This window comes from Trematosphaeria pertusa (assembly GCF_010094035.1).
Source record: "Trematosphaeria pertusa strain CBS 122368 unplaced genomic scaffold BU26scaffold_5, whole genome shotgun sequence".
NCBI lineage: Eukaryota > Fungi > Ascomycota > Dothideomycetes > Pleosporales > Trematosphaeriaceae > Trematosphaeria > Trematosphaeria pertusa.
The window spans coordinates 2,605,629-2,626,006 of NW_022987216.1; the positions used below are offsets into that span (position 1 = coordinate 2,605,629).

Here is a 20,378-nt window from a genome sequence, read left to right on the forward strand (position 1 = left end):
TTTGGGTGCACGTGCAGAGCCATCTGGCCGACGGAAGAAGGAGCGTTCGCCGCAGAGGGCGTTTCACCCGTCTGATTCGCCATATAAGAGGAGCAGGAGCCTTCGGGAACAGTGCATTCATAGCAGCCGCTAAAGCCGGGTCGGTGCCCGCTCTTCAGGTTTCCCAATAGGTATCCACGGGTGTGATTAAGGAGTATATCCCCGGGAGAGTCCCCGGTGTATTCGCCTCTCTACTTGAACCGGTCTCCTGGCCAAAATCCCCGCGATAAGTCCAATCAACTCCATCTATCCAGAGCCCGTCCCGATCTACATCTACCACGCCATCTCACCATCCACTTTCTCCTGCCTAACGCAGCGACGTCGGCGGACGGCACTTGAAGAAGCAATCCATCTCCTTCGTCCTCGAGCCCCTCGCGCCCCCACAATCCGGCTTCTCCCCGCTCCAGCCAGCCACCTTGTCGCACCCAAAGAGGCCGTTCCAGCCATTCTTGTCCTCGGTCCAGTAATACAGCGCCTTACCATCCCGAGAGAGGCCGTACTCCCAGCCGAACTTGACGACGCCGCCTTGCTGTTGCTCGACGGAAAGAACGTTATCAATGCCGCCGGTGGGGTCAGAGAGCTTGACGGTGGCGTGGTTGGGATAGGCGATGAGGAGGTAAGAAGTGCCGGGGAGGTTGGCGCCGGAGGGAGTGTCTGGAGGGAGATTGAAGTTAGTCGCTTGGTCTGGAGAGGGCGCGAGGGACTGGGGCTTTGTAAAGATGGATCTGGATGGCTTCAAGGAGCTGTGAAGACTTACGGATGCTAGGGATATTGGCGTACGTGACCGGCGTAGTGGAGGCGCAGGTTTCGACAATGCTAGCGTGGAACGTGCAAGTATTGCCGTCTGCGGTGTCGCGCGGGTGGAGAGGTGCTAGGGTAGCTGCGACAGCGGTGACACCGATGGCGAGGAGTGTGAGCAGTTTGAGCACCATTGTTGGAGTACTTGTAGCTGCAATTGGGATATGGATGGAATGTGTTGAGTAAGAAGGCCGCCCGAACAAGTTGGTTGTGTGGTCTGTCGGAGAGCGGAGGAGCTGCGCGATTTGAAAAGGAAGCAGCTATGGGTGGGGTCACGATAAGAGTACTGTACGTTGAAGGGCTTCACGCTAATCTGTTGGGTGAAGGTCCAATGTTGGAATGAAATGCTCTTACAGAAAGTGCGTCATGACAAACCAAACATGGTGAGTGCCCAGGTGAGCATTCGCACCAATCCTATCGTCACACGGGGGCTCGAGTGACCGAAGCAAGGCAGATACTTTTCATTCATGCAGCTAGTCTCCGATTTTCATCCCATATCCCCGGATCTACCCATCGTTCAGGTCGCCAGGAAGTAGGCTTTCATCCCATGTCGAGAGAGAGAGATGCCATAGCAAGGCGGATCACTGGGGTCGCCTTTGGAGACAGTCCCCTCCAAGACATCGATCGCAGCCGAGAGCCGGCTCAGCAGTTGAAGGAGCAATCCATGTCGGAGGTCTTCAGGCTAGTCAATCCCTATTCTAGATACTTACGCGGGAAAAGGACACTTACTCGCCAATCGAACGGAATCTTGCCTTCGGAGCAATGCAAGTCCCCCTTCGTCCACTTGCCCCAGCTGCAGTCCCCACACTTATTCTTGTCCTTTCCGTCCGCACTGTTGAACATGCACTGGCTCTCGCCATAGGTAAAGGCCTCCTTGCCACCCAACGGCGGACCATACGGCTCCCAACGCGTCCACAAGTCCTTGTCGAGACCCTTGATGCGCCATCCCTCAAGGGCCGCGACCGGCACCGGCTGGCCTCCGGCTGGCACGGTGATGACTTTGTGGTCGTTATCCTTGATGTAGGGCATCTTGAGGTGGGTTGCGGTGTCCCAGGTGTTGTCAGGGTGCTTGTAGCAGAACTGGTTGATCTGGGCGTGGAAGGAGCAGCGGCCGTGAGCGTAGCCGGTGACCATGGGAGTGAGGAACGCCCAGAGGACGGTGAGGAGAGCGAGCATGTGCATGGTTGCTGCGGTGAGATGAGGTATTAGTGGATGAAGATAGAGCCTCGTTCAGGCTGAGAAGGTGCGGATGGAGCGCCTCAACGGCCCGGAATGTCTCAGGAGTGGCTTTGCAAAGCCAGAACTGAGACGTGGTGCTGCATGTATTGCGGGGTAGGATCAAGAGGAGGCTTACCTGGTGAGCGTAGACAGTTTCTCTTCAGACGATTCTGCGTGGGAGAGGTGGAAAAGTGCAGACGTAGCAGTCGCCGTCCTTATGTGTAGCCCGGACCGACTCCGTGGTCCAAGCTCGAAAGCTTCCAGACTAACAATGGAGGCGGTGAGGAAATGAGGAAGTCGCGTTTAGGGAAGGGACAGGGGCCTCACCACCGGCGGTAAGGATAACAGATTGCGTTCTCATTTAAAAGAAAAAAGAGTGCCTATGTGGCCACCGATGATGCCCACCGGAAACAGGCCAGGGCGGTGTGTGGTCAAGCAAGCAAGATGTGCGCGAAGGAAATGCACGAGGGCCGGGTGATCGTCATTATGATTGGACATTAGGCTTACTTCTATGATTAACAGTCTCTGTAGGTAAATGAGTTGGGGTTCTGCATCTTCCTCTAGAGTAGTCTTTTGAGTTTGCAAAGCCGGACGGCAGACGGCAGACGCCAGACGCCAGACGCCATGAACGCCATACTACGCACCTATATATCCTGTTGTAAAAACCTGATGAAAATGACGCGAGGCTCCCGGTGTCCCGTGCCCTCCATTGCATCCCCGCATCTGAACTCGGTGTGGCACTCGATGCCAGACTTGCATCCACAAAGAACGAAGATACACCACGGAGGCTCCCAAAGAGTCACCCAATCGGGGGCGGTTTAGTTGAGCTAGATGACCTTCGGGACGCCTTCACCAAGGAGGCACCACGTTGCACTTCCTATCACCACACCTGGGATAGCAACTGAAATTGCAGGTGTTCTCCCGCTTCTGTACGATATCAGCATCAGGCAAGCCACTGGGGAATATGAATGCGGTACGTACCCTCCCTTTGTTATTCCATTTCTCGTACTTGAAGCAAAAGTCGTAGAACCCGGGATTCGAAGTGTCTCCGGAAGGCACGCTCCAGTCTTTGTCGTTGCACGCAATGTCTTCGTCATTCCTGGGGTAGTCGTCCCTCGGTGCATGGAATGTCATCTTGTCCATGGATTTGCCCTTGTGGCTTTCAATGTACATCTTCCAGCGGAAGTAGAAGCCGAATGGTCCCCAGATCTGGCCGACACCATCCGGCACACTGTGGACATCAACCAGGTTTGGGTAGCCAATGTCGCCGGTCAGGCCCTCGATGTTACGCCAGCTGTTGTCGAAGATAACGAACCGCGCATAGGTTTGGATGTGCGATTTGCTTCCTTGACCCCCATTGCGGCACCGCTGCTCGACGTAGATGGTGGCGTAGCATTGCGCACCATCCCACGGCTCAGGGTAGATAATGCCGGTAGTGTTGCTGGTGACGGACTCCGTGCCGTTCATTGGCGGTGGGTTGGGGAAGGCCACGGCCAGCGTCGTAAGAAGGAGCAGGAGAATCTTGACGATCATGTTGAATGATGGAGACATAAAGTGATTGTATTGGTCGTGGCTGAGGGTTCGAACGGTTGTTCTGATGACCAGGGCCGGAGTAGAGAAGAGTGAGGAGGGAGCGGTAGAGACTGGGGAGAAGATGGGCTTATATTGGATAGATGAGCCGCGGGGCTCTCGTGTGCTTGTGGTGAAGGTAGTGCGACGACCGGCCCCGGCGAACCACAAATATTCGTGCCGAACTTCCGTCGATAGCCTTTTCTCCGCTCAAGTGAAAGCGTGAGCGAGGCGACCTACGCCTTGAAAACGAGGTCTCAGAGAATATAATGGTCCATGGACGCCTGTAAGCTCTACCCCCCGCATCAGATATACTGCAGTTAAAATAGAGATGAAGGCGTTATACCGGAGAATAGCCTGACGACTCTCCACACAGTACTCGACGTCCGAATTATGCGCCCTAGAAGAGTGAACGAAATCGGTACCGGCAAAAGGAAGCGGTGCAGAATTATACTTCTCCCATGAGGAAAAGGAGAATCGGTTGATTGCGCTGTGTTAGACCCATTGCTATAAAATAGAGCAAGCGCGTCGTTAGCCGGGGTCTGGCTCTGTTCGACTTATGAACGTTGATACAGCTCTCGCCTGCCGAACTCTCAAAAATGGATGAAATGGAACGGATCATGGAAAGATTGGAGTGCAGGGCCATACATCTGTTGTCATGTCAGCGCTACAAGCAGATACATTTCGGATCCGGGCGGCTCGTCTGCTCTATGCGGAAGCAAATGTGTTCTCACATTTTGCCACAGCAACGACCGAGCGCGCGCATACCCCAGGACCTCCGTATATCCCCTCTATAAGTACGCGGCGTAAGTGTTTGCAGTCGCAATTGCGGAAGTGGAGGATAGTGCAAAGTCGTCTGACTGCGGAAGGACAGCCACCGGAGATGATAGGAGCAGAAACGTAGGCCATGGAGAATTAATTGGACACCAGTACCTGTGCAAGAGCCATGCTGAAGCTCGTCAAAGCATGATGTATATAATCGCAGCCCACACCCTCTATATGAAGGGGCTGATCCCATAAACTGAGTGTTCCGAAAAGAAGGACGACCGAAGTTTTGTTTTGATCGCGATCTATCTTGTAGGACAACCGCCGAATCAACTCAGATTTATCATTTGCCGTAGGGGCCAGCGATGACGTGCAGATCATGACGCGCCATGGCAAAGTGTTGGTGATGCATAAGGCCTTCAGCAGGCGAACGTGCAGTCAGCATCTCGAGTCTACCACACACAGTCAGCCTCATCAATGAACCTCTCACAAAGAAAGCCTTACCCTCATTTCTGTATTCATCTTAGGCTCATGAATGCACCGATATTTATACATTCCAAGATCTTTGTTATTCTCGGTCCAATCGCCCCTATTGCAGCTCGACAGATCATCATGGTCCTTGCCACCAAACGCGAACGTCATCTTCTCCCTCAGGGTCTTTCCGGACGTCCACTCGTAGTACTTCCAGCGCATGTAGAAGCCGTCGGGTCTATGGATCTCGAAGACGGGCTTGGAGTCCACGTTGGTAGAGTCTGGCGTGGCACCGGTCAAGTCTTGAATTTCGTGGCCGGCGCCGTCCTTGAAGTTGGTGAAGGCTGCGAAGGTCTGGAGGTGGTAATCGGGAAAACTTCGGTAGCAAATCTGGCGCAGTTTGAGGTGGAACCGGCATATACCGCTTGTCCAGTTTTTGTCGGTCGCAGTGGTGGCGTTGTCCGGTGTAGCGAGGGGAGCCATCGTTGGAGTGATATCTGGTAGAGCGGGAAAAGCCGCAGCGAGCATACTCATGGAGAGTAGCGCCAGCAAGAGCTTGAAGCTCATCTTGTAAGGCAGGTTCCTAGCAGCTAGTATTGATCTGACGACTTTATGAGAAGAAGCGAGGTGTCGGTTGCACGGAGGTGACCGGGCTGGCGAGGCGTGTAAGTGCTGGCTCGGGAAATTTAACTTTGTAGTGGGCCGATCAAGGCGGGGTAATGGGTCTAAATTCACGGCGAGACGGCTAGACAAGGGGTGAGAGATTAAAGTTTTGGTGAAAAAAAGACGGTAGGCAGGCAGAGAGCGCAGAAGTAAGAGAATTGTTACTGCATGACAGTGAAGAGACTCTTCAGCTTGGATTCAAAGATAATCGATGGATGAGGTACAAACCCGAGCACTTCATTAAAGGATGAAAGGTCCTTCCGTCCCTGCGAGAGGCGTTGGTTTCCGAGAGTCGTTGGTTACCGGAGATTCGAGGTATTCGGTGCTTAGTTCGATTTACTGCACTAGAACGCACATGAGGCATGGGCCTTCTGCGGTTTTGTGAAGATATGATAGCTTCTTTAAGGAAAGCACTCACCCTCTCCCCTTCCACCTTCCCGGTCTCGCACCCCGACTGACTGATTCTCCCCCGTTGATGTCGGGGGACTAATAAACCTTGTGCCCCACGATTCCGGCAGTTAGACCGATAGCTTTGCCGTTAGAGCCCAGACTCTGCGTCATGTTGGTGTCGAGCCAAGTCAAGTCAAGTTGTTCGACTTCTTGTAGGATTGGATGGTATTCAGGCCGAAACAACATTGCTGACATGGATATTCTCCAACAAGGAGAGGCCCGACATCATTGCCCGAAAGGGCGGGAAGAGCCAATGCCATGACGAAGACCAAACTGGACAAGAGGAGCGTGACAAACATTTCGCTCAGAGGAAGGATGGAGTAATTGTCGTAATTGGAGTTGTGCGGTGGAGTATGACGTGCCTTAAGTCGATCGCCGACTCTCGTAATTGAGTAGGCTGAGGTGTATATGTTGAAGGCCCGTCGATGAATGAATGAAGATGAGTGGAGCATCGTGGGGTAACAAGAACATGACTCGATGCAAATTTACGCAATGCTGGTACTTCAAGGTGAGCCATGGCATGAAAACAGTCAGATGGTCGTACTACATTATCGACCACTAAGGATCCCGGGCCTCGCTGTTGGTTCGACGCCATCGCGATGTCGCTACCCACATGACTCATAGACTTGCGACACCCATCATCGTACGAGAACTGGAAGGCTTAAACGGGGTTGGCAGCCTCGAAAGACAGCCGGCGAGATTCCCATACGGACATAGGGGGCTACGGCCTACGTTCTTATTCCGCTAATTGAGTAGGCCTCAAGGAAATGCGGTAAGCAGTAGATGCGGGCCGTCGCTCTTGGACAACACCGAGAGCGCAGCAAGATGACTCTCTCGAGCGGAATGACCATCTATTGACCGCTCCCGCGCTCTGGGCATCCCTGCAAGGGCCCTGTGTTGGTGTCCGAGATCGTGTATCCTAGTTCTGGTCATTTCGAGGAAATATTGCAGACAGATAATCGGGATACAGGGGCTACAGGACGAGTCATTGTGCTTGGGAGAGCACTGAATAATATTATATGAAATGTGCTGAAACGTAGCGACAAGAAGTCGAAGGGAGCTGGATAAGGTGACGTTGAACGAGAAATGGCGCTAGCGGTGTGACGTCGGTACCCTTGACCAATTAGTGCATCACAGCAACGTGGACTCTAATACTTCAACGAATCCTGACCAGTGACCTGTCTCCATTTCATTTCTACATTTATCTAAATCAACACGAAACAACCGACCCAGTCTAGTCCCCAAGTGGTCCTCAAAATCATCACTCCGATCCTTCCGTTGCTTGTTTGGCCTTGAGTTCCTTTCGCTTCTCCTCCCTATCCTCTTCTTCACGCATCAACATCACCACGTACATTGCGTCTTCGTCAGCACACATATCGCAATGTATGCGCTCACAAACCTACGGTTCCTCGTCATCTTCAGCTCCCTCCAATAGCCTTTATCCTTAGCCACCTCCTTCCACTTGTCCAGCGGCGGTCCCTGCCCCTCCTTCCATCCATGATTCAACGTATACTCTTTCAAACTCTCCCCATCCGCTGTCACCCATTGCAGGTTTTCAGTCAGCGGCCCGTCCCTCTCAATGTCTCTGCCCAGGTACCCGTACATCTCCTCGTCTGAGTACTTGTGCCCATGGGATCTGTATACATTGGGCGGCACTTGCCTCCAGCCATTGAATTTTTTCGCTATCTCGTACACCGTGGTCCAGCCTAGTTCTTCCTCTCTGACTTCGAAGAAGTTATCGCTGGGTTCGAATTTATTCGAGCCTCTGGTAGCGGCCTGCGAGGTGGTCGTCGGGGTCGCCATGATGTTCGTAGGATTGGAGATCGTAGATCGATTTGTAAGTAGAAGTGTTTTGAGTATAGAATATCTTGTTGCTGATGCTGGAGCGAGCGCTGTGTGAAGAAAGGAAGAAGGAGGAGAAGTGAGAGCCGTCGTCTATTTAAATACTTCGAGAAAAGGTGACTGCGAGCGCACTGACTCCTACTACATGAGCAACTCATCTACATGCTCCGCAAAAAGATGACTCCGAAGCCCACGACCCTTACCACATGAGCAAGCATACCAGAATTCAGAAAACAGATCCGTATTAACGCCTTCTACGTCGGAAGCCTACACACTGCATGAGCCTCAACTACATGCACCTCCTACGTCGGAACACTGCACACCACATGACCCTCAAGCACAAGCACAAGCACCACTCACTCACTCACTCACCCAGAAGCGCCAGTCAGAGCAGTCTTGACTCCCGCAACGCATAAGACTCACGAAGAACGCGATATAAAACACCTCCAGAAGCTCCAACCCCCTCTTCTTCCTTCCATACCTATCAATCAAGCGAACCCTCAGCATACCCACCATAAGTAAGCCACCAGCCAACCAGCGCCCTACTACCCACCGCTTCGACCAAACAACACAGATAATCAACACCCCACCTCTCGCCACGAACCCAGACTTTCCGCCAAACCTCCACCACGATGCCGCAGTCAACATTCCGACATCATCTCGATACTGGGAAAAAAACATTCGCACAGCGTTTTGCTGAGGTTCAAATGAAGCGTCAAGCTCTTGAGGAGCACCCAGAGCACGCTGCTGCTGCTGCTGCGGCGGCGGCGGCGGTGGACAAACCCACTCCAGAATATCGCGATGCAGAGCAACCCGCTTCCAAGAAATCCGAGCCGGAGACGAAGACGACGGACTCCGACCCTACGCAGCGGGGGAGAGCCAGCTTGCAGGTCTCTGAAGACAACAGTACGCAGTCTCCGCTCCAGATATGAATGAAGACATACTAATAGATCACCGTGGGAACAGCGCGCGAGGAGAATGGCAAAGCTGGCGGAGAAGGGAACGAAGGAACTTAAGCGGTTCAGGCGTAGCCTCAGCGAGAATTGTACCTGAAATACGGCTCCAGAATATCATCCCATTTTCCCTCCCCACATAGCTGTCTCACGTTCAAGTGTAATCCATCAGCCTTTCCATAAGCCATGAACCGTATCCATAAACCATGACTATCCCTATACCCATATCGGGGACTCATTACCCCCTGAAAAACCCAACCCAGCATTACTCCATTACCACACCGAGTGATCATCCGAGCAAAAGCGTTCTGCACGCTTTTCTCTTACGAATTGACGAATTGACGAAGCGCCGTTCGCCAAACAATCCCCAGTAGGCCGTATCCTCGCTAAAAGAACATTATGAACGGGAAAAATAAAGAACGGAGAAGCTCGCCGGCTCTCGCTCGAAGGTAAAAAAACAAAACGCGGCCGCCGCTGAATAAAGATAGATAGAACCGAAGTCCGGGTATCTCATACGCAGCAAAGTCATACTGCATCCGCCCGTTGCGTGCGAAGAGAGTGAAGTGGAAAATCACGTACCTATAGGTAGAAATGTCCCAAGGACGTGTCGTGGACCCGCAGTGAAAGGGCACTGGGGGTTCGAGACGGTGAAGTCTGTCGAAGCCGTGGCTAGGCGCTCCCTGGCGGCCCACCCATATTCAGCAAGATATCGAGCATATCCAGCCCACCGACATCAGGCCCCATGGCCGTCTGATTGATCTCGGCACCCCACTGATCAAGCAGCGGATCCAGCGGCAGCGCAAGCCAATCCTGATCGTATCCAGCACTGCTCGCACCACCAGCCTGGCTCCAATGCTGAGTCTGCCAGTTCCCACCCCCGCCGTTACCATATCCATTAACGTTGAAGCTCGGTGGCGGCATGATGGAAATGCTGTTCGAATTCGGGTCATACGGTTCGCTGGATATGCCGAAGAGAGGATGATTCGGGATCGGCGTCGCACGGCCCGAGGCGCTGATGCCGAGGGAAGGCGAGCCCGGCACCGAGGAGCCGGTAGGTTGATGGTAGGACAGGCCGCCGAACGGGGGCGCGAGGTGCTGCTGGTGCGGCAGGAGCGGAGGCGGAGGTGGCATCATGGGGGTTTGTGCGCGGGTTCGCGGCGGTGAGCGGCTACCTGCGCGGGAGATGCCCGATGAGCCGTTGGCAGCCAGGCGCACGAAGCGGCCGCGGATGCGGTGAGTCAGCGTGTCGACCAGGTCCGCGAAGCGGTTGCCTACGTGCACGTCGTCCACGATGGACGTGCGGAGCGCGTAGACGGCGCGGTCCAGCAGGCTAAGAGTTATGGCCACTTCGTCTTCCGTTGCTCCCAGGGCGAACGTCTTCAACAAGATTATGGCTACTGACACGATGCGGAAGAAGGTGCGAACGGGCGCGTGGCGAAGATAGTCCGGGAACAAACCGTCGACAACCACTTTGAGGACGTTGCGGCTTGCGTCGACGACTTCGCGGATATGGTGCCTATCGTTGCCGTACCACTTCACCAGTGTGCTGAAGGGAATTGCTCCGCCATCGGAGCTGCGCGAGTTCGCTGGACCAGCGCCGTTCACTTGGGCATGCGACTGCAACGGCGTATTGTGAGTACACCGCTCGACGACTGCCTGCAGAGCTAACGAGTTCAGGTAGACGCGCGTATACTCGAATTCGATCGTCAGGACATGGCGAAGTTGCGTTGGGACTTTTCACAGTCAGATAAGACATCACAATAACAAGCAAAAGAGCACCCACCTTGCGGGGCCTGGTCAAAGCAGCGCTTCCAGTCGTGGAGCGGGGTCTGGAAGGTCTTCAACAGCTCCTCGTACTTGCCCGACTTCAACAACTCCCGCGTCCTACGTCGATTCGGAAAGAGCTTCAGGTTTCCCATCTCCATGATCTTAGCAATGCGGTTCCAGAAATCGAGGACCAGGTCTTGAACAGCATGGCGCTCCTGGGTAGCAATCGACTCTAACGGAAGTCGCTGTCCATCCGGCCGCATGCCATACTGGGGCGGGGGTGCTTTGATGCGAGCTATGCGCTCCTGGTATAACTCCAGCGGCGTCCTCTGTAAAAGCTGGTCCTCCGCGCGCTCGACCTTCGGAAGCATCGAACTGAGTCCTAACCTACCACTAGTCTGTGTCACGTATATAACGAGCAGATCCTTCAGATGGTTCTTCCGCCGGAAGTACGCTTTGACTGTCGCGTGGGAAAGATGCCGGTTTGCCTCCTCGAATTCGGCCTCGCTCGTGTCGTCAAAGACACCGATCTCGAAGGCCAGAGACATGGCATTTCCTAGCAACATCCAGCACATCCGGTCGCTTCGCCAGCAGGGCTCGAGCCAGCTATCGATACGTTGACCGCCGACACCCTTGTAGAGGTCCGATAGCGGCCCGTTGATTGCCGTGGGGTTACCGTCCGAAAGGTCATCTGGCGTGACCAGCTCATCGTCATCGTCACCTGGCGGAAAGTGCAGAGCGCGTGGATGCCACTCTGTGAGCAGCATGAGACTCTCCACCGTGCCCAGCGTCCTCAGACCCTTGCGCGAGAGCGGATTCACGTCGGACCCGGGTTGCTGCCCCGCACCACAGAAGCCTCCACCAAACTGCTCTTGTCCGTATATCATGCGGTCAATCATGCCTTGAAGGTACTTCCAAAGCTTCTCGTGGATCAGGTAGGAGCGCGAGAGTGCGCCAGGGCCGCTTGGATGCTCCGGTGTCCTAAACCGGGACGCAATGGTCAGCAAGGTCATCACGAGCATGGGCTCTTCTTTGAGCATCTTCGCGTGAAGGGCATGGTCGCGGTAGTCCGGCACCACGATCGGCGTCAACGGCGAGAGGTACGTGTAGAAGTAGTCCATGTATCGCACAGCTTCCTTAGCAGTGAGCCAGCCCGCACGGACGAAGCGGAACTTCGACCAGGCTTTGACGGCTTCAGCAAAGGTAGCCTCGTTCGGTGGATCCGGCACGGCGGGATACGGCGGCGAGATATTCGGATCTACCGACGGCTCTGCAGCGGCCCGCGACGGGTTCTTCGCCTGGAATCCGTGTGTCGCAGTCGCTTGCGGGCTCGCGAAGTTCGTCTGCGAGCCGGGTGTGCTGCCGGGACCTAACGCTGGGCGATGGAGACTCCCACTGCTGTCCGCCCTATGGTGTCCTTCAGTTATATCGCCGGTGCGCCCCGCTGCTTCGAACAGCAGGTTCAGCGCATCGTGGCCGCTGTACACCTCGTGTTGCTGGAGCATGGCCGCGGTCGCATTGCTCAACTTAAAGTCCTCTTCTTCGTTGTGCGACGGGTTCGTAGCGGTCGTCGGTCGGCGCAAGGGCTCGTAGCGGCCTATAGAGCCACCAGGAGTCAGAGGCTGGGAGACATATGTGCTGCCGTTCGCGCCGTTGATCTGGAGGGGTGCGGGCCGGGCTTCTGGCGTGCCATCGTCGGCGCGCACTCGCTTTCGGCCGTTGCGGATTTCGTAGTCGTCGATCTCCTCAAAGTCGCCGCTGCCATCCGTCTTCCTCTTGCGGCGGGTCGCGGAGAAGAAGCACTCTTTGCTCTCGCGACGGCACCGGACGCACGGTGGGTCGTGAGGGTTGTCGACGGGGCCCAGGTCGCACCGGACTTTGCGGCGCCTACACGGAATGCAGGCCTGATACGTGCGCGTATGCTGTGCTTGGGCATTGCGCGGGGCCGGCGGCGAAGCGTTCGAAACGCTCCCCGATGCGGTGGACATGCTGTCTGGGTGTCGGCTTGCGGCGGCTCTTCTCACGAGACGTCAGGTTCGGTTTTTGTTCGAGTCGATCCGGCTCAATAACGAGCGAGGTCGGGGTGGCTAGGCGCAGTAAGGTCGCAGGAATGGTCGAATGGTCGCAAGCAGCCAAAGACAGTACGAGAAGGCTTCGAGCCGGCCGACTATGACTCCTTGCCGCGCCCGTCGCGAGCTTGCCCTTGGTCTTGCTGATGTTGGAGGTGCTCCAGCCGGCCGCGATCACGAGAACTGCGGGGCCTTCAGCGTTTCCGAAGTTGGCAGGCCCGGCGCGCTGCCGTTTGGTCAATCCCCTCACCGACAGAGCAGACGCCGCACACGCTCGTCTCTATTCGTTAGAGTCGACGATGGCAGCTGGGTTGACTTGGCTTGTGCCGCAGGTGACTGCCTCGTGCGAAGAGGCTCTTGTATTGCGATTGGCGCCAGAGCACGCCACAGGTCACCGGCCCGGCTGCGCCACTTTCAGGGTCCTCCAACGGGTCTGCCTCCGAGGTACGTACGTCATAAACTAGCGCTTTTAGGCTCCATGGAAGAGTAGGAAAGCTTCCCGAGACCAGGCGATGACGACGGGGGAATATGGCGCAATTCGTTTCCCCTAAGCTTGTGTCACTAGGGAAAGATTGGGCGATGAGGACTCCAGATACTCACACAAGCCCAGAGAGACTAAATAGGAGACGTCACATTCAAAATCTTCTATTTGGAACCGAACGAGACGAATAGTCTACTTGCTCATTAGATAGCAGATACGTCAAGCACTGGTCTCCTCCTTCGACGCTAAATCTACCATCAAGGGCGGAGGGGCAACCCAATGCTCTCCCTCCTCAGCATCCTGATACATCTCCCCAACGTCCATACCAAGCAAGCTGTCCCTCTCACTCAGGTCTCGCACCAATCTGGCCTTTCTAGCCTCTCGCCATTTCACGACCTTGAAGAGAGCCAGGATCCCCAATGCCAAGCTCATCAAGATCCCAAAACTCATCATCATAGCCGACCCGGCATCCTCCCAAACCACCTTCAGGAGACTCATCTTCCTGACTACCGCATGCCTTAGCGACCCGATCCGCCCGAACTCATCGAACCGCGCCCGCCAAATGAATCGATAATACGGCGCGTTATCCGGGAATGCCGGGGGGTCGGGGCATCTCCACGACCACAGCGAGCACGTCTCCTCTTTCTGCTCTTGATCCGGCACACGCCCATAGCTCGCTGCAACGCTTACGAACCGAATATTCGTAATCGCGTATGAGCGCTTCGCCGGGGCCGAACATTCATGACTCTTATCTGAAAGCGTGATGTGCACGACCTTCTGCTGTCGAGCATCTAGCATGTCGCTCCTGCTATGCGCGCCGATGCCCATGACGCGGAATTTCAGCATCGTTACATGGTCCTCGCTGGGCCGTGTATCCGGGATGCGATCGTAATCCAGTTCCAGAAGCCGCCAGCCGAGCGTGAGATCTTCCCAGTACGGCCAGCTGCCCAGGAGACCCGTGTCCGCCATCCCTCTGACTTTGTCTTCCGTGATGTTGGCGGGGACTTGGTACGCCGTAATTCTTGGGGGTACGTTTCCGTCTTCCAGCGGCAGTACCGCTTGCCGATTCAGAAACAAGGTCTTGCTATCCGGGGATATCGTGAGATTGAGGAGTACGGCGGACGGTCCATCGCCCTCCCAGTAGAAATTCTCGGCGTTCTTGTAGAGCATGGGCGCAGTCGCCTTGTCCATCTGCCAAAGAGTGTAGCCAGGGGTGTCGAGCTTGACGATTGCGCTGCGCTGCGGTTGGAGCCATGTTACTGAGGAGCTCGCGCATGCGCGGTGCTGGAGGAGACTGAATGCGAGGAGGAGCGGGGGAAACATGACGGCTATCAGCGACGGGCGTTAGACGGTGGCTCAAATGAGAGAAGTAGGCGCTGTAAGGCGCTGTGTAGCGATGTGCAAGCGAGCGCGGGTCGAGATAGCGAGTGACTGTGGGTGAGAAGAAATGAAAAGAGCAAAGGAGAGAACAGGGCACGGAGAGATGAAGTCAACCACGCCCCAACTCTGTGTAACGGCCGTTCCTGGATTCCTCACTGCCCAATAATAGATTTAACCTTATCGATTGCTAACCTATTCGGGATGAACCCTGCGTGACATGTCAACGGTCGACAGGTTTTCGAGCTGCAGTCGCCTTGAAAGTGGCAGTTACAGGCGTTGGATAACGAACCGGCATTCATTTGATAGAAAGGAGGTGCACAAAGGTCCTTTCTCACTCGTACCATCAATAGCCGGGTCCAGAAGTCCTCCAAGGGCCGATCGCATGAGAACACGAGACGACCCCGCAACCCCGCCGTCCATTGAAAGAGAGCCGCCACCCCTGTGATAGCTCTCACATTCCGTCATTTCTCAAGCTTAATTCACAGCTCAGAAACACAGCAACGGCATTCCACGATGGCGGCCAAAACACTATCAAATCAAGAGATTATCAGTGCCCGGTTTAGCAAGGATGCATTGGAGTGGGATTCGAACAAGAAACAGGTAGAAAGCTGCGAGAAAGCGTTCGAGGCGATTAAGCGCCATGTCCCTGCATTCGCGGATGGGAGCTCGAAAAGTAAACTCCTCCCAATCCTCCCCAATTGCCTCCATCCCATGAACGCTAATAATCCCCAGATCTCGACGTCCTCGAAATCGGTTGTGGCACCGGCCTCCTCTCCTTCCTCATCGCACCTCACGTCCGCTCTCTCGTCGGCGTCGACACCGCGCAGGGCATGATAGACATGTTCAACGGCAAAGTGGGCGCTCTTCCCGACCCCTCAAAAGCCAATCTCGCCGCCGTAAATGTGCTCGTCCAAGAAGCAGATGACGTACATGTTCAAGGCGCAGCTGCTGCCCTTGCCACGCGTCGCGGCGAATCCGGACACGATGCGCCGTATCGCTTTGACCTCGTGATAAGCCATTTGACGCTGCATCATATTCCGAATATGGGGGATCTGTTGACGACGCTGTGGAAGAGTTTGAAGCATGGTGGTATGATTGCGTTGACTGATTATGAGGATTTTGGGCCGGAGGCGGTGCCGTTTCATCCGATTGAGAAGCGGGAGGGTGTTGAGAGGCATGGAATCAAGAAGGACGAAATCGCAGATGTCATCGACGGTGTGGGGTTCAACGAGGTCAGGGTTGAGCAGGCCTTTGTGCTAAGGAAGGAGGTTGAGGCTGAGGACGGAAAGCCCGCGCGGGAAATGGACTTCCCATTCTTGATATGTTTGGCGCAGAAAAGTTGAGCAAGTGGCAGTGGGTTCATAGGTCCTTCATTAGATCGTTGACGGCTTTGGCGGCGAAGCGTTTGCGGTCGGCTTCCGGCATATCCTCGCCTATATCTGCTTCAAAGTCAGCAAATAGATGTACCATAAAAGAATGGGAGGAAAGACGTACCTTTAATAGCAACCATGCGCCGCATCAAATTCTCCAGCTCTTCGACTTGCGCCTCCTCATCCTCCTCCAACCCATGGACCGCATTCTTCATACCAAACAACTCCATCCCCATTTCCCTCTCTTCCGCATCAAGCCCCTCTCCGAACTCTTCTTCCTCATCGAATCCCAAGTCCGCCGCTCCACTATCACCATCCCACTCGTTAGCCTTAAGCGCCTCCTCCACTCTCTTGATCCCCATGTCCTCCCCAAACTCATTCTTCCCCTTCGCCTCGCTGTCCACAAACTCAAATCCATACTCCATACACACCTCTTCCCACTCCTCGGCGCTCTTCTCGAGATATGGTGTCGTGCTCTGCGGCATGGCAACCGCTAAACACACCATCTCGCCGCTATATCCGCATGCCTTTTCAATCACATCCGCAATCGCCTGCAGTGTCTCCTTCACAACCTCGACGTCTTTGTTCGTGACGGGTTTCCTGAAGCAGAAGATCCATGCGGCAAGCACGGACACGACTTCCCTAGCTTCGGGCTTCGTAAATTCGGAGCGCCATTCGGAAACGATGGGTATCTCGTCGATCCAGATGGGGAGCTTGGCGGTGTAGTACTTGGTTTCAAGGTGCCATTCGTGGGAGAGGCCGGCGGTGGTGTCGGAGACGAGCTCGGGTGCGGAACCTGTGAGATCTGCAGGAGTTGTGAATTAGCAGCACACCGGGGCGAGCGAGTCTGTGGATAAGTACCTCTGAGTAGGTTGAGAACGCCTGATTCTGGTGCTCCGACAGCGAGAATTCGTCGTGGGTGTCTGATTTCCATGGTGGGGTGGGGGTGGTGGGAGAAATGAAGATTGCGGAGTTTCGGAGGTCTTGGCCTTTCATTCATGTGGGGTCCAACCAGCGTTGTTGCTGGAGGATGACGTTCAAGCAATCTGTTGTGGGATTTTCAAACTCAAATTTTTGGACTATAATCTCTTCACTTCAAGAAAAGGCCATGAGAGACTTGTAACTTTTGCGAGAGGATATCAGGGAAGAACTTCGAATATGTGACAGCATCCTCAAAGGCCTGCTCTTCAAGGTTGTCCTACCTTAAGCATCCTAATTTTACCCGCCGTTTAAGTCTCCGTCCAAATTCCCCGTTGCGATACCGATCGCGTGCCGACTGTCTGCCGCAGACAGTAATGGCTCATACATAGTCCGTAGCCCGGATAGTCTTTGTCGTATATTCATCGAGCAATCTCCACGCTCAGCGTCCGCTCCTGGTCCCCCTTGCCCTATTGACTGTAGCACGGCCGCGCGCGAGACCCACTCCCCTACCCCTAGTACCTCGAGACCGGAACATGGGCGCATTCCTGCGGCAAAGATCAGTATTTTCCCCAGTGTGTGTCTGCGTCCGTACCTCAGCATGTCTGGAACAATGAAATAGCGAACGTGCGAGCCACGAATATAGACTTGTTCAAGGTGCGATACGCGACCGTCGCGAGCGGTGACCGTAATGTCCTTGAGCTGGACGTTCATGTTGTCCTCGGCTGGCGGAGTTAGCTAACCCTATAGTATTTCATGGTGGAGGTACTGACCTTCCAGAAGCTTTCCGCGGTACACTTCTCCGGACGTAATTTCGAGCGTGACAATGTGTCCCTGTTGCGCAAAGTCAGCAATGCGCCCAGAGGCCGTTGTAGGTAGACGTACGGCTGCCTCGTTTAAGAGCTTGATCGGGACGCCGATCGTGCTCGTCATCTTCTTCGGACCGGTTTGTTGGGACACTAAGTGTAAGTACTTATTCGACTCCGAGTACTGCGCGTATTGCCGGAGGTGGTGACTGTAGAATTAGGTTGCGACGTCCTGGCCGGCGTGCGCGGTCGCGGTTGAAAACAGGTAAATTCAGTACAACAAACGTACTCTTTGACGAGGATTTACAGCCGCCGTAGGTGTGCTGGTTGGCTGAGTTATGGAGGTCGCGCGGGTCGTATGTGCGGTTTCGATGTACTCCAAAAGCCCTGGAGTTGAAGATATTCGGAGAGGAGCTTGGACCACCACGTGCTAGTGCGGCTAGCTTCAACTTATGTCAGCGATGCACTTTAAACTACAACCGCAATCCTCCCTCAAAGCTCATGCTCTTTCCACCACACCCATGAATATATCCGGGACTCTTAACGTCTTCAGGCTGATCCGGGACCCGGCTCTATGTCTTCCGCAGCATACAGTCTCCACATTCAACCATCTGCCGATACCCTTGTCCAAAGCGTTTCCAAAGAAGGATGGCGAGAAAGAGGTGGACATCAGAGCAGTAGTCCTAGACAAGGACAATTGTTTTGCCGTTCCGCACGCTAATGAGGTGTACAAACCATACAATGTAAGGTTGTCATGGTGTTCACAGGCACTCTCACTCATCCTTTCCGCGACCGATTCGCACTTTCTTCCTGACATTCCCCTCTTCGTAACCTTTCCATCTACGATTGCTTGTGTCCTGGATACCGCCTTCTCACATAGATGTCTACTGATATCGTTCTAGGACAAGTTTCGAGAGCTTCGGCGCACCTATCCTAGCTCTAAGCTCCTCATCGTTTCCAACACGGCCGGAACCGCTTCCGAAAAGTATGAAGCTGAAGCAGCTATTATCGAAAAGAACACGGGCATAGCAGTCCTCCGGCATTCAACTAAGAAGCCAGGGTGCAAAGACGAGGTCCTTTCCTACTTTATGCAACATCCGGACTCCGGCGTAACTTCGCCATCTCAAATCGCCGTAGTTGGAGACCGTTTGTTCACCGACGTCATGATGGCTAATCTCATGGGAAGCTATGGGTTCTGGGTCAAGGATGGTGTCGTTGAGCGGAAGAACTTCGTAAGTCACGTTTCCAGGCCTGGCCTCTGCCGTCCTGATACCGCTTCGCTCTAAACAGGTTGAGCACGTCGGTTGTGATGCGGAATAGCTACATCAGAGGCCTTCATCCTGGAGAAGCCGCTAACGAGGCAGCAGTTTGCGAGAGTGGAGGACCGAGTATCGAGCTTCTTGTTGAAAAGGGGTTATTGCGCTCCTGACCCCAGAAGCAGTTTCGAATAACCAGAGGCCATATTCGGATGAATACCCATTCTCCCGACAGGAGAATTGTAACCATAATGTACACATAGGCGACTTTGCAAGAATCGGCGCGGAACTAAAACCAGTCTGCGAAAGCTAATCCTGAAGTGCCTCGGTGTATGATGATCGCCCAGGCCGCAGTAGAAGCGGACCGGTCTCCATAACTCTTAACTTTTTGGACCGGTGATTCGGCGGCGAAGCTTCCCCTCTATTTTCTTCTGGAATTATATCCTTGTTTCCAGTAGGCCCCTCCCCCCTGTACTACAGACTGTTTTGGAATGGGCCACTGGGTAAAAATTTCCGGATGTGCTACATGGCATTGAAGTACCTCCCGACGCCGGATACGTCCCGCTTCTTGCGGTTTCGCCTTCCGTCTTTTGTACCTCGTCGTCCCTTCTACTTTCGATCTCGCCCGCATTCTCCACTCATTGCTCTTTCCCGCCGTCGCCCCCACGCCTACCGCTTCTCGCTTACCGACTCTCTCGTCCACAACACACTCCGTCAATTCTTACGCAGGTATCGTCAGTGAAGCATCTATATCAGGCAGCCTAAATTATTTCAGTGTACGAGCCTCCAATTATCGCCTCATCTGTATATGCAGCCTGAATACCTCCAGCGTATCATCACTCCTCACCAGCTCGAATCTTACCGATCCCCTCTCAGGTTACAAAATGGTCGGCAGGCTGTTTACCACCCTCTGCTTGCTCGCCCTCGGCCTCGCTATCTCATCCCCCGATCGCAATGCACAACCGATGACGGCCGGTGACAGCAATCCAAACGCGATCGCCCCCGCGTGGCAACATGGAGTCTGCTCCTTCCACGCGCAGCTCTATCAATACTGTCCCAGCAAGGGGCTCGTCACCCAGCTCACGATCCCTCAAATCCTCGACAACGCGCACAGGACTATTTTACGGCCCAATGGCGGCAGCGCCTTCGTCGTCGGCGACAAGTCGTACGTGATCGAGCCTACGGAAGGCGAGCTGGATAAGCCATTAGAGATCTCTTGGTACCAGGATGTTGGGAAGGGACCCAAGAAGGGGACGTTGTTCTACAGCTACGGGGGTGGCGACTGTGCTTGGTGGAGCGATGAGGTTAAGACGTGCGCCGGGTGCGGGTGGGGAGATTGGACGAGCGGACCTTTGGACTGTGGAACAGCGGGCGAGGGGGCGTTCAGGGTAAGTTGGGGTGTGGACGGTTTTTGCGGCATGATCGCTTACTGACTGAATGACAGACGTCGGATATGGACTGCTCTTTCGCCTGCTGAGGGACGTCGTAGCTGGTCTCACGCTTGGGACGCGAGCGGGTCAGGCTCTCGACGGCTTCACATTCAGTGCCAGAGTGCGAACAGCT

The 20,378-nt window shown here is 54.6% G+C and overlaps 12 protein-coding genes across 12 annotated transcripts; 3 read left to right on the top strand and 9 right to left on the bottom strand.

The window, feature by feature from the left end:
• Window positions 1-616: 616 nt before the first annotated feature.
• Window positions 617-1,119, bottom strand: BU26DRAFT_285574 (uncharacterized protein). The gene has a single exon (XM_033821558.1). It carries the CDS (start codon window positions 969-971, stop codon window positions 711-713), a length of 261 nt encoding a protein of 86 aa, XP_033686533.1. The 5' UTR covers window positions 972-1,119; the 3' UTR covers window positions 617-710.
• Window positions 1,120-1,479: 360 nt separating this feature from the next.
• On the bottom strand, window positions 1,480-2,019 carry BU26DRAFT_603931 (uncharacterized protein; the record flags this gene model as incomplete). The annotated part of the gene is made up of 2 exons (XM_033835477.1): window positions 1,480-1,512; window positions 1,567-2,019. 2 exons carry the CDS (start codon window positions 2,017-2,019, stop codon window positions 1,480-1,482), a joined length of 486 nt encoding a protein of 161 aa, XP_033686534.1.
• Window positions 2,020-2,904: 885 nt separating this feature from the next.
• BU26DRAFT_592798 (uncharacterized protein) lies at window positions 2,905-3,774 on the bottom strand (the record flags this gene model as incomplete). Its single annotated transcript, XM_033834846.1, has 2 exons — window positions 2,905-2,982; window positions 3,037-3,774. Coding segments are annotated over 2 exons (816 nt in total), but the record flags the coding sequence as incomplete, so codon positions are not given.
• An 894-nt stretch (window positions 3,775-4,668) lies between these two features.
• On the bottom strand, window positions 4,669-5,461 carry BU26DRAFT_518170 (uncharacterized protein). The gene is made up of 2 exons (XM_033828745.1): window positions 4,894-5,461; window positions 4,669-4,841 (listed from the first exon to the last, which is right to left on the bottom strand). Exons 1-2 carry the CDS (start codon window positions 5,425-5,427, stop codon window positions 4,809-4,811), a joined length of 567 nt encoding a protein of 188 aa, XP_033686536.1. The 5' UTR covers window positions 5,428-5,461; the 3' UTR covers window positions 4,669-4,808.
• A 1,773-nt stretch (window positions 5,462-7,234) lies between these two features.
• BU26DRAFT_603933 (uncharacterized protein) lies at window positions 7,235-7,785 on the bottom strand (the record flags this gene model as incomplete). Its single annotated transcript, XM_033835478.1, has 2 exons — window positions 7,377-7,785; window positions 7,235-7,299 (listed from the first exon to the last, which is right to left on the bottom strand). The coding sequence occupies exons 1-2, from the start codon at window positions 7,774-7,776 to the stop codon at window positions 7,235-7,237; spliced, it is 465 nt and encodes a 154-aa protein (XP_033686537.1). The 5' UTR covers window positions 7,777-7,785.
• Window positions 7,786-9,249: 1,464 nt separating this feature from the next.
• BU26DRAFT_285683 (uncharacterized protein) lies at window positions 9,250-12,636 on the bottom strand. The gene is made up of 2 exons (XM_033821559.1): window positions 10,552-12,636; window positions 9,250-10,501 (listed from the first exon to the last, which is right to left on the bottom strand). Exons 1-2 carry the CDS (start codon window positions 12,521-12,523, stop codon window positions 9,438-9,440), a joined length of 3,036 nt encoding a protein of 1,011 aa, XP_033686538.1. The 5' UTR covers window positions 12,524-12,636; the 3' UTR covers window positions 9,250-9,437.
• A 595-nt stretch (window positions 12,637-13,231) lies between these two features.
• BU26DRAFT_518172 (uncharacterized protein) lies at window positions 13,232-14,771 on the bottom strand. The gene has a single exon (XM_033828746.1). The coding sequence runs from the start codon at window positions 14,406-14,408 to the stop codon at window positions 13,305-13,307; it is 1,104 nt and encodes a 367-aa protein (XP_033686539.1). The 5' UTR covers window positions 14,409-14,771; the 3' UTR covers window positions 13,232-13,304.
• Window positions 14,772-14,978: 207 nt separating this feature from the next.
• On the top strand, window positions 14,979-15,808 carry BU26DRAFT_603936 (S-adenosyl-L-methionine-dependent methyltransferase; the record flags this gene model as incomplete). The annotated part of the gene is made up of 2 exons (XM_033835479.1): window positions 14,979-15,138; window positions 15,198-15,808. 2 exons carry the CDS (start codon window positions 14,979-14,981, stop codon window positions 15,806-15,808), a joined length of 771 nt encoding a protein of 256 aa, XP_033686540.1.
• Window positions 15,809-15,824: 16 nt separating this feature from the next.
• Window positions 15,825-16,769, bottom strand: BU26DRAFT_424271 (uncharacterized protein; the record flags this gene model as incomplete). The annotated part of the gene is made up of 3 exons (XM_033823564.1): window positions 15,825-15,904; window positions 15,960-16,640; window positions 16,697-16,769. 3 exons carry the CDS (start codon window positions 16,767-16,769, stop codon window positions 15,825-15,827), a joined length of 834 nt encoding a protein of 277 aa, XP_033686541.1.
• A 119-nt stretch (window positions 16,770-16,888) lies between these two features.
• On the bottom strand, window positions 16,889-17,943 carry BU26DRAFT_454821 (Sm-like ribonucleoprotein). Its single transcript, XM_033824873.1, has 4 exons — window positions 17,639-17,943; window positions 17,527-17,587; window positions 17,349-17,478; window positions 16,889-17,301 (listed from the first exon to the last, which is right to left on the bottom strand). The coding sequence occupies exons 1-4, from the start codon at window positions 17,684-17,686 to the stop codon at window positions 17,196-17,198; spliced, it is 345 nt and encodes a 114-aa protein (XP_033686542.1). The 5' UTR covers window positions 17,687-17,943; the 3' UTR covers window positions 16,889-17,195.
• Window positions 17,944-18,080: 137 nt separating this feature from the next.
• Window positions 18,081-19,010, top strand: BU26DRAFT_563471 (HAD-superfamily phosphatase; the record flags this gene model as incomplete). The annotated part of the gene is made up of 3 exons (XM_033833171.1): window positions 18,081-18,302; window positions 18,462-18,791; window positions 18,927-19,010. 3 exons carry the CDS (start codon window positions 18,081-18,083, stop codon window positions 19,008-19,010), a joined length of 636 nt encoding a protein of 211 aa, XP_033686543.1.
• Window positions 19,011-19,699: 689 nt separating this feature from the next.
• Window positions 19,700-20,292, top strand: BU26DRAFT_563472 (uncharacterized protein; the record flags this gene model as incomplete). The annotated part of the gene is made up of 2 exons (XM_033833172.1): window positions 19,700-20,203; window positions 20,260-20,292. The coding sequence occupies 2 exons, from the start codon at window positions 19,700-19,702 to the stop codon at window positions 20,290-20,292; spliced, it is 537 nt and encodes a 178-aa protein (XP_033686544.1).
• Window positions 20,293-20,378: the final 86 nt, after the last annotated feature.

Coding starts and splice junctions, on each gene's coding strand:
- BU26DRAFT_285574 (XM_033821558.1), bottom strand. CDS start 971: ATGGTGCTCAAACTGCTCACACTCCTCGCCATCGGTGTCACCGCTGTC.
- BU26DRAFT_518170 (XM_033828745.1), bottom strand. CDS start 5,427: ATGAGCTTCAAGCTCTTGCTGGCGCTACTCTCCATGAGTATGCTCGCT. Junction 4,842..4,893: donor AGATGAATACAGAAATGAGG/GTAAGGCTTTCT, acceptor TGTGTGTGGTAG/ACTCGAGATGCTGACTGCAC.
- BU26DRAFT_285683 (XM_033821559.1), bottom strand. CDS start 12,523: ATGTCCACCGCATCGGGGAGCGTTTCGAACGCTTCGCCGCCGGCCCCG. Junction 10,502..10,551: donor CTTTGACCAGGCCCCGCAAG/GTGGGTGCTCTT, acceptor GACTGTGAAAAG/TCCCAACGCAACTTCGCCAT.
- BU26DRAFT_518172 (XM_033828746.1), bottom strand. CDS start 14,408: ATGTTTCCCCCGCTCCTCCTCGCATTCAGTCTCCTCCAGCACCGCGCA.
- BU26DRAFT_454821 (XM_033824873.1), bottom strand. CDS start 17,686: ATGACGAGCACGATCGGCGTCCCGATCAAGCTCTTAAACGAGGCAGCC. Junction 17,479..17,526: donor CCGCGGAAAGCTTCTGGAAG/GTCAGTACCTCC, acceptor TAACTCCGCCAG/CCGAGGACAACATGAACGTC. Junction 17,302..17,348: donor ATTGTTCCAGACATGCTGAG/GTACGGACGCAG, acceptor TCTTTGCCGCAG/GAATGCGCCCATGTTCCGGT.